Source organism: Crinia signifera, chromosome 1 (genome assembly GCF_055691185.1).
Source record: "Crinia signifera chromosome 1, ASM5569118v1, whole genome shotgun sequence".
In the NCBI taxonomy this organism is placed as follows: Eukaryota; Metazoa; Chordata; class Amphibia; order Anura; family Myobatrachidae; genus Crinia; species Crinia signifera.
Genome location: NC_139217.1, coordinates 72,277,091 through 72,291,640, shown reverse-complemented (window position 1 = coordinate 72,291,640; position 14,550 = coordinate 72,277,091). Strand labels below are relative to the sequence as shown.

The 14,550-nt window shown below is 45.4% G+C and overlaps 1 protein-coding gene across 1 annotated transcript in view; it reads left to right on the top strand.

Annotated features, from left to right (window-relative positions):
• Positions 1-10,422: 10,422 nt before the first annotated feature.
• NCAPG (non-SMC condensin I complex subunit G) overlaps positions 10,423-14,550 on the top strand; it is a 43,241-nt gene continuing 39,113 nt past the window's right edge. The window contains exons 1-2 of the mRNA XM_083161670.1: positions 10,423-10,748; positions 12,585-12,791. Coding sequence (XP_083017796.1) covers positions 10,638-10,748; positions 12,585-12,791 — 318 coding nt within the window. The 5' untranslated portion in view covers positions 10,423-10,637. The remainder of the gene's footprint in view (positions 10,749-12,584; positions 12,792-14,550) is intronic.

The following is a 14,550-nucleotide window of genomic DNA, read 5'->3' as shown; positions in this document are numbered from 1 at the left end:
GTGACAGAGGGACGATGTCTGCTGTCCCTGACAGCAGACATTTTCCCTCATTGCCCAGGGGGGGCAGCGATGCCCCCCGCCATGGGCGATCGCTGCGATTGGCTGTTCAAACGTGAACAGCCAAAAGCAGCGTTTACTGTGTGATGTGCATAATTTTGACTCTGCTGCCCCCTAGTGTCCAAAAAAATTAAAAGCAGGTTGAAATAATGATGTAATAATAAGGTATAGATATGGTCTTTGTTAGTTATTAACTATTTTGAGTGGTATGATTATTTGTCTCACAAGCAGAAAATGTAACATTTTGCAAATTGCAAAATGTTCATTTTTTTTACGACATTTTGGTATTTTTCACAAAAAAAAAAAACTGTATCGACCAAAATTTATCACTAACTTGAAGTACAATGTGTCACGGGAAAACAATCTTAAAAATCACTGGGATAAGTAAAAGCAAAAAAAAGTTATCCCCACTTAAGTGATACCTGTCAGATTTGAAAAAAAGGCCTCTGTCAGGAAGGCAAAAACATGCTGCGTCGGTAAGGGGTTAAAATCTGCCAGTCACAAGCCAGGAATGGGGGGCACAGATATGTTTTTTTTATTTTGCCAATACAGTATCAGCAGCTTTCACATTAATGACTCGCTCAGTTTAGCATGTTGCTAATTCATTGGCTTTCTATGCCCCAGTCTCTCTAGAACATGTGGAATCACACATCAGGGTTTCTCATCCTGAATTCATTAATCACTCCTTAATTAAATTAAATGTACTGAGCAATGTGATCCATTAGGAAACCTCACAGCACAAAATTGTACAATGTGATCAGAATTTAATGGAGTTGGCATCAAGCAAGATTCTGAATTACCAACGTAAAAACCTGATATAACATTAACATTGTGATCTACTGTATGTGAGTACTGCTGTCCAGCGGCTGTCCAGAGGCGGAACTAGTGAGTTGTGGTCGCAGGTGCAAAAATATTGCTCGTTGCCAAGGGGGACAAATATTGCTCATTGCCAAGGGGGACGAATATTGCTCGTTGCCAAGGGGGGGGTCTAATATTGCTCGTTGCCGGGGGGGGGGGAATATTGCTCGTTGCCAGGGGGGACAAATATTGCTCGTTGCCAAGGGGGACAAATATTGCTCGTTGTCAAGGGGGACTAATATTGCTCGTTGGCAAAGGGGACAAATATTACTCCTTACCAAAGGGGAAAAATATTGCTCGTTGCCAAGGGGGACAAATAATGCTTGTTGCCTAGGGGGACCCCCTCCCCACCCGCTCCCTGTTCTGCCCGGCTGAGCTGACCCTGTCCACAGCTATTTTCAATTAAGTCTCCCGCTGGACCGCTAGCCAATAGACGATTGCGGTCCAGCAGCCATCAATGCTGCTCTCCCCATCAGCGGAGACACACAGCCAATCTACCCATCAGCGGGGGCACACAGGCCCTTTCCCCATCAGCGGGGGCACAGAGCCCCTTTCCCCATTAGCGGGGGCACACAGGCCCTATCCCTATCAGCGGGGGCACACAGGCCCTCTCCCCATCAGCGGGGACACACAGCCCTGTTCCCCAACATCGTGGGCACACAGCCCTTTCCCCATCAGCGGAGACACACAGGCCCTCTACCTATCAGCAGGGGCACACAGGCCCTTTCCCCATCAGCGGGGGGCATAGAGCCACTTTCCCCATCAGCGGGAGCACAGAGCCCCTTTCCCCATCAGCGGGGGCACACAGGCCCTTTCCCCCTCAGTGGGGGCACACAGGCCCTCTCCCCATCAGTGGAGGCACACAGGCCCTCTCCCCATCAGTGGGGGCACACAGGCCCTCTCCCCATCAGCGGGGGGCATACAGGCCCTCTCCCCATCAGCGGGGACATGCAGCCCCTCTACCCATCAGGGGGGGGGGGCATACAGGCCCTCTCCCCATCAACAGGGACACACAGCCCCTCTCCCCATCAGTGGGGGCACACAGGCCCTCTCCCCGTCAACGGGGGCCCATACCAATCAGCGGGGGCACACAGGTCTCAGCCTCAGCGGCACAGATGTTGGCAGCATAATGAAAATGTAGCTCCACTGACCACAGGGAGGGCAGAGCGGCCTCTGTGGAGAGGGAACCGAGTGCTGTATTTCTCAATTACATCACAGAGCTGCACCAGGGCTGGGAGAGCTGTCTATGTGCTGCCATATCACAAGCTAATTGGATTTTGCAGTCTGGCAGCCAATCAGGAACCACTACTGCCTGATTGGCTGTCGGACTGCAAGCTTATGGCCGGAGCCACATTTGGAATACAAACCACGCTGTTCGGCGCAGTGGCGTAACTATAAATATTGCTCATCCCCTGCCAAAAAGGTTTCTGGCGCCCCCTTCCTGCAATCAAGGGCGGGCTGGGCCAGGGGGCAGGGTGCCATGTGCCCCCTGGGCCGCTCAAACAGGTACTGTTGCGGGCCACCCAGGGCTGGATTTGCAGTGGATTAGTGGCAAGTATTATGGGCGGCAGGCAGCCAGTGGATGTCCGAGCGTGCCGCGGCTCCAGCTTGGCCGATCGGGCAGCGGCGAGTGATGAGCTCCCACATGATTCAAGTGAGCCGCTGTGCTGCTTGTCACTCACCGCTGCCTACTCGGCCATGCACTTGCAAGCCTGACAGTGTCAGAGGGGCCCGGCCGGGTATGAAGGACACCTACAAGGAGGTGCATCATCACCCCCCCTCTCCCCTTAACGACTTGGTCCAGTCCCATTCTAGCGGCCGTCATGACGATGATGCTGCGCTGCCCTTAAGTTTCTCTTGCCGCTGAGGATCTTCATGGAGCACGGGAGCAGCCCAGTCTCCCACCCGCGCCAGGCACAAGTGTAAGGTAGTGGCAGCAGCTGCTTTGAACGCCCTACAGCCCCACCGCTGAACTGTCCCTACAAGAGAGAGACATCCTGACAGTACCGACGGTGAGTTATTTGTCTGGGTCATATGTATACATGTGTATGAATATTCATGTAAGCATATTTATGTGTGTAGGTATGTATGTATGTATGTGTAGGTATATATGTATCAGTTTGTATGTGTATGTACTGTATGTATATATGTGCGTAGGTATATATGTATGTATGTATGTGTGTAAGTACAGTATATGTCACATCTGTATGACCGGTGGTTGGAATGCCAGGGGTCAGTACTGACACCAGCATCCTAATGGAGAGAATTCGTCCCCCTACACCCCTAACCCTCCCTTCCCGCAGCCTAAAGGTGCTCATACACGGTACAAAAAGTTTGCTGCCTGTACTTTTTTAACTAGATCGCATTGCATCTAGTTCAAAATGCTGGGTGCTTTAGCACGTCGCATGCGTGTTGAACTATATGCGATGTGATCTAGTTTAAAACGCACGGTGCGCATCGTGTATGGGCGGTGCTAGACACACCCATTGGGCGGTGTTAGACCCTTTGATGTTGCACCCCCTAATAAAATGTGCTGTGCAGGCCAATGGCCGCAGGCTTAGCACCCTGACTGCTAGTGAGCCCACACATGAACAGATAACGGGAATCCCTGACTATTTTCTAGTATTCCAGTGTCTTCTATTTGGCAATACATTTATTGGTACATGCAGAAGAGGGTTGTGTGGGTTTGGGATTACGCAGGGGGGCCCAGAAATATCAGTGTACAGGCATACCTCCCAACTGTCACGATTACAGAGGGACAGTCCCGATTTTCGGGTCCTGTCCCGTTGTCCCACCGGCGGCAGGCATTGTCCCGCTGCGGGGGGTGGCAGTTGGGAGACCCCCAATCTAATAGAATAGACGCTGTGCGCACAGCGTCTATTCTCGTATGAAAATGAGGTAGCAGCTAATTAGCATAAGCCACGCCCTCATTTGCATACACCCCACCCCCTTTTCGGACGCTCGCGCAGCATATTTCTTCAGCACACAAGTTGGGAGGTATGGTGTACAGGGCCCCAAGATTTCTGTTGCCGGCCCTGCATATATGTGCCCAACTCTTTCAGATGCCTTACTTTATGCCTTTTGAATATGTTACATGTCTACAATATGTGCATTTACTTTGCACAGCTACATAGAAACTTAGAATTTGACGGCAGATAAGAACCACTTGGCCCATCTAGTCTGCCCCTTTTTTTAAACATGTTACCTCAAACCATATTTGATCCTTATTTTTATGGAAGGATATCAATATGCTTATCCCAAGCATGTTTAAATTGTACTACTGTATTTGCGTCTACCACCTCTGTTGGGAGGCTATTCCACTTATCTACTACTCTTTCTGTGAAAAAATTCTTCCTCACATATACCCTGAATCTTCCTCCCTCTAGTTTCAGTGCATGTCCTCGTGTTCTGTTGCTCCTCTTCCTGTGAAGAATGTCTCCCACCTGTACCTTAATGTCTCCCACCTGTACCTTAAGTTTCTATCATGTCCCCCCTTTCCGTTCTCTGCTCTAAAGTATACATATTAAGATCTTTTAGTCTTTCCTGGTACGTTTTGTGATGTAGGCCATGCACCATTTTAGTTGCTCTTCTTTGTACAGTCTCTAATGTATTTATATCCTTCTGGAGATATGGCCTCCAGAACTGAACACAATACTCTAGGTGAGGTCGTACCAATGACCTATACAGTGGCATTATTACTTCTTTCTTTCTACTGCTGATACCTCTCCCTATGCAACCAAGCATCTGACTTGCCTTCTTCATTGCTCTGTTACATTGCCTACCTGCTTTTAAGTCCCCTGAAATAGTGACACCTAGATCCCTCTCTTCCTCTGTAGTTTCCATTATAGTGCCATTTATACTATATTGAGTCTTTGGATTTCTGAGACCCAAGTGCATGATTTTGCATTTTTTGGCATTAAACTGTAGTTGCCATTCTCTTGACCATTTCTCTAATCTGCCTAGATCCTCAATCATTTGTTTTACCCCTCCTGGTGTGTCTACCCTGTTGCATACCTTTGTGTCATCTGCAAAAAGGCACATTTTACCCTCAATTCCATTTGCAATACCACCAATAAAGATATTAAAAAGCACCGGTCCAAGTACAGATCCCTGGGGTACTCCACTTGTAACCTTTCCCTCCTTTGACTGTACTCCGTTTACTACAACTCTCTGTTTTCTGTCCTGCAACCACGCTCTTATCCATTCAACTATCTTAGAATCCAATCCCAAGCTTTCAAGTTTATTTAACAGTCTGCGATGTGGGACAGTGTCAAAAGCTTTACTAAAGTCTAGATAAGCTACATCTACAGCCCCACCTTGATCTATTACTTGAGTCACCCAGTCAAAAAAGTCAATAAGATTTGTTTGACATGATCTTCCCCCAGTAAACCCATGCTGTTTTGGATCCTGTAAATTGCTGGTTTTGAGATATTCTACAACTCTTTGTTTTAAGAGTGTTTCCATCAATTTCCCTACTACTGATGTAAGGCTCACTGGTCGATAGTTGCTTACCTCTTCCTTGCTTCCACTTTTGTGCAGTGGGACTAGTGGGATTCACTGTTTTCCAGTCCTCTGGGATTACTCCAGTAGCTAGTGACTGGTTGAATAATTCTGTTATTGGTTTTACCAGCTCCCCTTTAAGCTCTTTTAGTATCCTTGGATGTATCCCATCTGGCCCCATTGATTTATCCACTTTCAGTTTTGAGAGTTCTGTGAGGACCTTCTCCTCTGTAAATGTACTTGTCTCTCCCTCAGTTTTCTGACTATACTTGCAACTTAACTGTGGCCCCTTCCCCTCTCTTTCAGCAGTGAATACTGAGCAGAAATAATTATTAATATTATCTGCTATTACATTGTCCCCCTCAAGAAAACTTCCACTCTCTGTCTTCAGTCTAATTATTCCACTTTTTGTTTTTCTCCTTTCACTTATATACCTAAAAAAAGTTTCCCCCCCTTTACCCACTGACTGGGCCATTTTCTCTTTAGCCTGGATCTTGCAATACTGTAACCTTCCTTCTCTAACATATTGGGGGAAATCCAATTATCTGCGAAGCGTCAGACCAGCCTTTTCCGAAGCACCCAAACTTGCTCCTCTCCCGGCCTTATTTCTGAATGTTCTCACCCCTGCTTGCAGCCCTACTTGTGAGTATGTTTGGTTTAATGACTTGTGGGTGTAATAAATGTGCAAATAATTTGATTGACTCAATACATTTGCTTTAAAACTATCAAAAAATAGTATCACTTTAACCTGTGTGTCCATTACAAAGTCATAATTTGCTGCAGGGTCTATTTATAAAGATTTGCAGAGCGATAAAGTGGTGAGAAGTACCAGCCAAACAGCCCCTAACTGACATGTTACAGGTTGGGTTTAAAAATGACCAGTTAGGAGCTGGTTGTCTGGTACTTTATCACAGAGGCGTAGTAAATGGACCCTTTGTAGCGTCTATTGTGCTGCTACTGATGCGACTCCCTACAGCACTGGCCACCAACAGCCATGAACTCTCTAACTGAGCGGTGCCACTGTGCCAGTAGTAAGTGTGCAGCAGCGTGTCTGTTATTCACTACGAGTCTGAGTTAGAGATGGGTCGTTCATGAGCAAAGCGGATCTTGGTTTGGACGGATCCCACAAAAGAGTAAGTGAGCCACCAATCCCCCCCAAAAGTGTAGTAAGTCTTTTACTTTCAGTTTCGTTTTTCATTACAATGCATTTGCCTGAGCTCAGCACTGCCACCTGTGGCAGCTGAGATGTACTAACTCTGGAGACGCCCTCGATGGTTGCCATCGATGGTGATTATGCACCCAGCCATCGGTCAGTGTTTTACTCGGTCATATATGTTCTTATTTGTTCAGCTCAGTAGCGAACGCAGGGGGGGTTTCTGAGTACCCAGAAACCCCCCAGGAGTCTAAGGGCCCTAGGCTGAGAGCTGAGGGTCCCCTCTTTCCAAGGGTATAATAATTTTAAAAATCGGCCCTTGGGAACCAGAGATATCTGACTTCAAAGCAGTGGTCCCCATCCAAGCCTGTTAATTGCTATTCCCAGTCAGATATTTCAGGTTCGGTCTGACTTTTTTCTGAGGGTATATTCCAAAAGCTGGGACTCTCCCCCTTTGATGGACACTAGCAGCTTGTCTCTACTGTTCCCAGAACCAGAGATATCAGTCTTCCAGCAGCTGGTTACTGCTCCAGCTCCACACACCTGTTATGTAGTTTTATATACTCATTGGCGATTGCTCTGCCTCCTGAACTCTCATCCCCTAGTCCCATTTGGTAGGTGGAATTCTCTAGTTTTTAATTCCATTAAAATCTAAGAAATCTATTTCTGGGAACTGGAGATATCTACAGTCAAGCAAGCTGTCTCCCACCAGAAAATTATGAATAACAAGCCCACTCCACTATACACCTCTCCTCTACATATTGAACATCCTCTACCCCCCTGGAAGTTATGTATCAGGGCCCCTTCATTCAGCCCAATGCCCCCTTCTCCCACCCCATCTCCCACCATCTGTGCAATAAAGGGGTAATTAGTGGAAATTACTGATCCAGGCCCTACATGCTGAGCGGTTGATATAATACCCCCTACCACCTGGGGGACATCAAAGCTTCCCCCACCCCTACCGCTGGAGGATCAGTAGGTGCCCCAATACATTGCTATGCCCAGGGGTCTACACTGTTGTTGACGCCCCTGTATGTATGTATATATATATATATATATATATGTGTGTGTGTGTGTATATATATATATATATATATATATATATATATATATATATATATAGAGCAAAAAGAAGAGGGCACTCACCAATTGTAGAATGTAGTTTGAAGAGAAAAATGTATTTATGCTTACATGACAGGGCTAACGTTTCGGTCTTGTTCAGACCTTTGTCAAAGCCAAGCAATACAGAGAGCAGGTCCTTCCACCATGAACACCCAATGCATACTGGCCACCACAGCAGTATATATACCTGTTACACATCACATGGTATATCAAACAGCCAATCATAATAACCTGGCATTAAACTCATATTCTAACAAAACTGTATAGTTGCTACACAAGTTGTATGGCAGATAGGCATTGCGCTATGCTAATCAAGGTTAATTTATATGAAAAAAAGCAAAGAATACTATAAAAAAGGGAAAACGAACTCACATAGTATTGGCCGGAAGTTGTGTGCGCTCCATGTTGCTGGAACGCATATCGGGTCCCGGAAATGCCCATAAGCAATGTGGTGTGGGTGCTGGAAATAAGCTACATTACCACAGCCAGTATAAATAGCGCAGATAGCGTCTTACCTCAGGCGCTACTAGAATAAAAGGTAACTTACAGAAAAAACGAGGAACAAGCAGTAGCTTGTAAGCTGCCTCGTATAACCAGGAAGTAGCATGCGTTCCAAGCTGTTGGAACGCATGCCGGAAAACAGGAAGTGGCAATAACGCTGTCAGCGCAGCCCTGGTGACCTAACCAACCTCAGGGAGAGCTGGAAAACTAGCGCAAAGAAGCGCATGAAAAACTTATAAGTAATGTATCTTATTAAAGAAGGCACACAACATACCCATTAAATAATCGCTGGAGACACATTTATAAACTAAATATATAATGGGCAATATGTTGAATTGATAATATAACCTTTGATGAGCAAAACGCTGCTATGTTGCCAAGACAACCAGTATAGACATGATATATGGTACACAGGCTAAACACTGTTATAATGGTGGTCAGAAAAATCTCATAATATGCACAAAAAATTTATACAAAAATACAGACAAGACAAACAGATAACACATATATATATAAAAAAAGGCAGATGTCGACGATGTCGACCATAGCCCTCCACTAGAGTGGGTAAAATGTAACATAGGATGCCTCATCAGTATCCTATCTGACTCTACCAAAATCAGCCAAAGTTCACAAAAAAACATTCAAGGAGTTATATTCGTTCAATCCCTTCGGGGTAACCGTCCCCAACGTAGCAATCCATTTTGCCTCTCGTTGCTTTAATTTTCGTTCCCGATCGCCTCCTCTCGGGAGTGGGGGTATATGGTCAATGACCATACATTTAAGACTTGAGATGGAATGTCCCATACGGAGAAAATGTAATGCCACTGGCTTATCACTTTTGTTTGTATCTAGCGCTTGTCGAATTGAGTGGCGATGGTTCGCCATGCGCTCTCTAAAACTACGTGTCGTCATGCCGACGTACATCTGACCGCACGGGCACGTTAATGTGTAGATCACATGGTTGGATGTACAAGTCAGCCTGTGACGTATCTGTATCGACTTGCCACTATGTGGGTGGGCGAATGTCGCACCCGAAGACATTGACCTGCAAGTCGTGCAGTCAGCACATCGGAAGCAGCCCTTACGGCCAGGTGTAAGCCAGGTTGATGCCCCCTTCTCAGGTTGTAGGGTTGGTCTCATAAGAAGTTGTTTAAGGTTAGGACCCCTACGATAAGACAACATAGGAGGCTTTTTGCTGATGTTCCGAAACTTGGCGTCGGACGTAATCACAGGCCAATGTTTTCTGACCACTTTTTCAAGGTGGTGGGAATCGGTGTTAAAGGTGGATGTGTAGATCATACGATCCTGGTCAAACACACGCTTTGTATCCGTGGCATCGAACCTTGCTCTTGCTTTAGTCAAACAACGCTGGATGGTGTGGGGTGAGTACCCTCTTTCAAGAAAGCGCTGTCCCATCTCAGTCAGCTGTTCTTCTGCTAAAATATCAGAGCTGTTATTTCTCATAACTCTGAGAAACTGAGAAATCGGAAGGCTCTCTTTGAGGGAGGGCGGGTGGTGACTCGTGGCGTAGAGGACCGTATTCCGGTCAGTCTCTTTCCGAAAGAGGGTGGAGCTTAGTGTGTGGCCATCCTTGTACACGGTGACATCAAGGAAGTTCATTTTTTCACTGTCGATGTTGTATGTGAACTTTATCGGGTTGTCAAGCTGATTAAGAGACTGTACCATCTCAAAAAATTCTGCCTTGGTGCCATCCCATAATAAAAACACATCGTCTATAAAACGTTTATAGAACCGTATTTTAGAACCAAAGCGTGGTAACAAAATAGTCCTCTCGTACTGACCCATATAAATGTTGGCATATGCGGGTGCCAGGTGTGTGTGTGTGTATATATATATATATATATAATTATTATTATTTATATACATTTGGACTATCTATAATTCTTTAACTGACCCGGCATATACTGGGTCACCTAAGTGTCCATCGTTGTGCTTTGCTCCGCCCCTCTGGAAACCCCCTTCTGAAAATCCTGCGTTTGCCACTGCAGCTCACTGTTTAAAAGTAAAAAAATAAATGTTGATTTTACCGTTTATGGCAATAAATGATTGTAAAACAAATTATGTTTCATTATTATCAAATTACCCTTTTTTTTTCAAAGAGAGCAGACGAGTCGCCTAAAAGATACGGATCTTTCCACGGATCGATCACTCCATTCTAGCTCTTTCTATTGACCCGTTTTGCGGCCCATCTCTAGTCTGAGTACTACGTGCTGTCACTCACAAGTGCGCATGCGCAGGGTGTCCTCCGCTGTCGCTCGCTGGTCACGTGGTGTTTGAGTGCGATGCTGCAGACAGTGCGCAGGCGCAGATTTTTGAACGCGAGCGGGATCCATCATCCGGGGGGAAGTTACTGACCGATTGCTGCCGCTGTTCGTTACCGCGTCTCACTGCTCTAGCGATTAGCACCGTGGGGCGAGTTGCAGACATGACCGTGGAGAAGAAAGGTCTCCAGATAAAGGAGGTGTTTGACCTGTCCCAGAAGCCGCACCAGAACCATGCCAAGCTCATTTCCGCCCTCAGGGTTACCTACGATAAGGTGTGTGTCAAGTGTTCTTTAAATGTACCCCATTATCACCAGGGGGGCGCATGCTGAGATTTGTAGTTCCAGAAGAGCAGGCACTTTCTTGTTGCGACCCCCTGGTACTGCTGCCGGCTGTGGGGGTCCCTGGGCTGGTGCTTGGTTACTGCAGGGCAAAACAATGCAGAAATAATACCTGTATAATGTACAAATTGTTTTATTTATGGACCAACAAACATGATGATTACAAGATCCTGCTTGGGATGGACATGGAGGAGTTTGCCATTAATAGCAGCATTAGTGCTGAACAGAACCTTGACTGCTAGGTGGAGGTACTGAGGGGCAGGAGATAAGTGATAGCGTTCATTCTAGCACCCGCTATCTTTGAAAACCCATGCAGTTCCTCTTCCCTGCCTGGGGTGTCACTGTCTGCTGTAGTGCTTCTAGCACGATGTGGTCTGTATATCAGCACTGATATGCAAACCAGACGTGTGCTAGAAAAACCACAGCAGACAGTGACACCCCAGGCAGGGAAGAGGAACTGCATGGGTTTTCAAAGATAGCGGGTGCTAGAATAAACATTACAGTAATTTACCCTTGGGTGGGTGGAGAGACTTTGCTGCTCAATGGTTGATGTCCACGTCTAAAGGTGCCCACACACACTGCAATAATTGCATGCGTTTTGGTTCCCATCGCATAACACGCAATTTGCATGCAATGCGATCGGGACCTAGTTCAAAAAGTAAGTGGAGCACATACTCTTTGAATTGTGCGATGGGATGCCCGCGGGAGCGCGCATCACAAAGCAAAAATGCTCCGTGTATGGGCACCTTTATAGGAACACAATCCTGTTCTTTGGTCTATGTTGCTACTTATCAACTTGAAGCCGATCGGAACAGCTGAAAGCTACCCGCATCTAAAGGGGCCCATATATCCGTCATCTATCGCGGGCTGTGTTGGGTGATTTGCAAAATGCAACATGTTGGACAAAATGAATTTGCTGATTCCGAGTCAAAAATGATCCAAATTGGACAAGGCTGAAGGTGGCTTCTTATTCGTAATCCAGCTTCTTATTCAGAAAATAGGCTGGCAAAGGGGACCTATGCCCCTTTGCCAGGCTATTTCATGACTAAAATCGCATTGGCACAGGCAAAATACAATTGAGATTTGTGTCATGGATATTTTTTGTTTGTACAATAATAATTTAACGATCCTGCTTAATTTAATTGTTTTAATATTAACATTTTCTGAAGCACGACTGGTGCCAACCTACATACTGTATCGTAGTATGCCTATAACTCTTCCCGGACAGCCCGCTGTGGCAGGGCAGCTGAGCCGGAAAATTTCCAGGCATACCACCAAAATGCCACTATCTATATGTATACCACCAAAACAGTTAAGAGTACATAATCAAAAAAACCGCCATGTAAGTTAACATAATGTTTCAAGGGCAACAACTCTTTTTTCAGGACCACTGGTGGATCACATAAAGTGCTTTGCAGTGTCGGTAATACATGTTGGTGTTATTGCTCCCTGATTCGCGTCTTATCAATGTGAAGCCGGAAGAGCTTTGGTGGAATAAGTACCACTGTAGTAGTATATCTCCACCCAAATAACCAGGATGAGATGTCGGCAACTGTACCACAATTTGTCTGCTATTGAGTTGGCATTATTTTATTATTAGTATTATTGTCGTTGACATAATTGGCATATACCTAGCGAATACTCATCTAAATGGTGGTTGTTGCGTACTTACCTGTCTGTTTCAGAAATGACTATCCCTTTATCTCCAGTTGTTCCCTAGGTGGGATCTGTGCGTGACACTGACTTTCTTTTTTATTTTGGATTCCACAGATTGAGGATAAATCCATTTTTCTGGAAGAATTTATTCACTACTTGAAGTACCCTTTAATAATATACAGGAGAGAGCCAGCCGTGGAAAGGGTTATGGATTTTGTGGCCAAGTTTGTGGCTTCATTTCACAATTCTGATAATGAAGAGGAAGATGAAATGGATGAAGAAAATTCCCCTGTCAATTACTTAGTTAATTTCCTTCTACAGGTATGAGTGGCCATTATTGGCCATGTAGTGGCGGGGAGGGTGTTCCTGTGTTTCCAGACTGTTGTGGGGGTGGGGGGTGTATTTTACACTATATTTTACGCTATCCATGATAGCGTATAGTGGTGGCCTAATTTGTATACAATACACTGCATGTAGGTTTTTTTCCTGTTTTTTTTTTTTTTTTTGGCACTGTATAAAATATTTTTCACAGGAGCTATAACCTGTGCTATTTATATGCTCTGCATGCAACATTGGATGGTGTAATTAGTGTTCATTCTACCACCATGCATCTTCCAAAATGCATGCAGTTCCTCTTTTCTGCCTACGGTGTCGCTTTCTGCTTTGGTACTTCTAGCACAGGCTGGTCTGTATTTCCATACTGATATGCAGACCATACTGTACTAGAAACAGACAGTATTAGGGTGGCCTGCGCAGTGTGTCTTGGTTTTAGGTCATGCTGTGCAGGCCGCACTGCTGTGCCTCCCCTGCCGGAACACTCCACCTGACTCTCAAGCATCTCCGGCATCACACCCACCACCTTCCTCCACTCCGTTGCCGCCTGCCTGGCTTCACCGTTCCCCCTAGTAAGTCAATGTGGGGGACAGGGGCCGGGTTTCTTTTAGGGATGGGAATCCTGGGATTGAGCATTTTTCAATCCCGATTCCAAGGATTGAAAAAATGCCCAGGGATTGGCATCCTTACACATTATAAAGTGACACCCCAGACAGGGAGGAGGTTTTATAAGACGCAGGGTTGTAGAATGAACACTAGTTCTGAAAATACTCTTATAAAGAAGTAGCAGAATCAAGTGTAACTGATTTTTGTTCAAAGAAATGTTTGTAATTTGTGTTCAGTGGCAAGCCTTTTATATGGTTCAGTCTTATTTTGTTTAATTCCAGGCCAAATGTTTCCTATTGATAGTCAGCAAATAATATGAAGTAAATTGTACTTATCAGTCATCATTAGCTTAGGGCTGGGGTAGCCAACCCTAGTCCTCGAGAGCTACCAACAGTGCATGTTTTGCAGGTCTCCTCACAGAATCACAAGTGAGCTAATTAGCTCCATCTGTAGATCTTTTAAAATGTGTCAGTCATTAATGAGTGCAGCTGTGCAGCAGCTAGGTTGTATGGGAAATGTGAACTGTTGGTAGCTCTCGAGCGCTAGGGTTGGCTACCACTGGCTTAGGTTATGTGATGGTAGGCTGGGTTGCGCTACTGTTTGTCCACATTTTATGATTGGCAGCATTGGTTTTGCCTATCACATGAGCCATAAATAATTTGATTTGACAATCGCCCTGGACCATCACCTGGTGGCACCACTTTAAGTACCCCATTGCACTCTGTGGTATCAGTTATGGAACCACTGGACTGGCCTGACTATTTAAAAATTATGTACAAGAATTTACAGTAAATCTTATTTATAGAGCAACTTTCTGACCGTTTCACTTGATAAAAAAATGCACACCTAGTAATCTACTATATGGGGAGAACTTGGTCTGTGATATTTCTAGCCAGATATTTAGGGGATGCGGTCATTTGGTCTACTGCATTATGGTCGAAAGTCATTAGGTCGAATCCATTAGGTCGACATGCTAAAAGGTCGACATGACTCTAGGTCGACATGGGAAAAGGTCGACATGATTCTAGTTCGAAAGGTCATTAGTTCGACAGGTCATTAGTTCGACAAGGTCATTAGTTCGACATTGTCTATGTCGACATTCACAAGGTCGACATGGAGTTTTTCACTGTTTTTTGAGCCA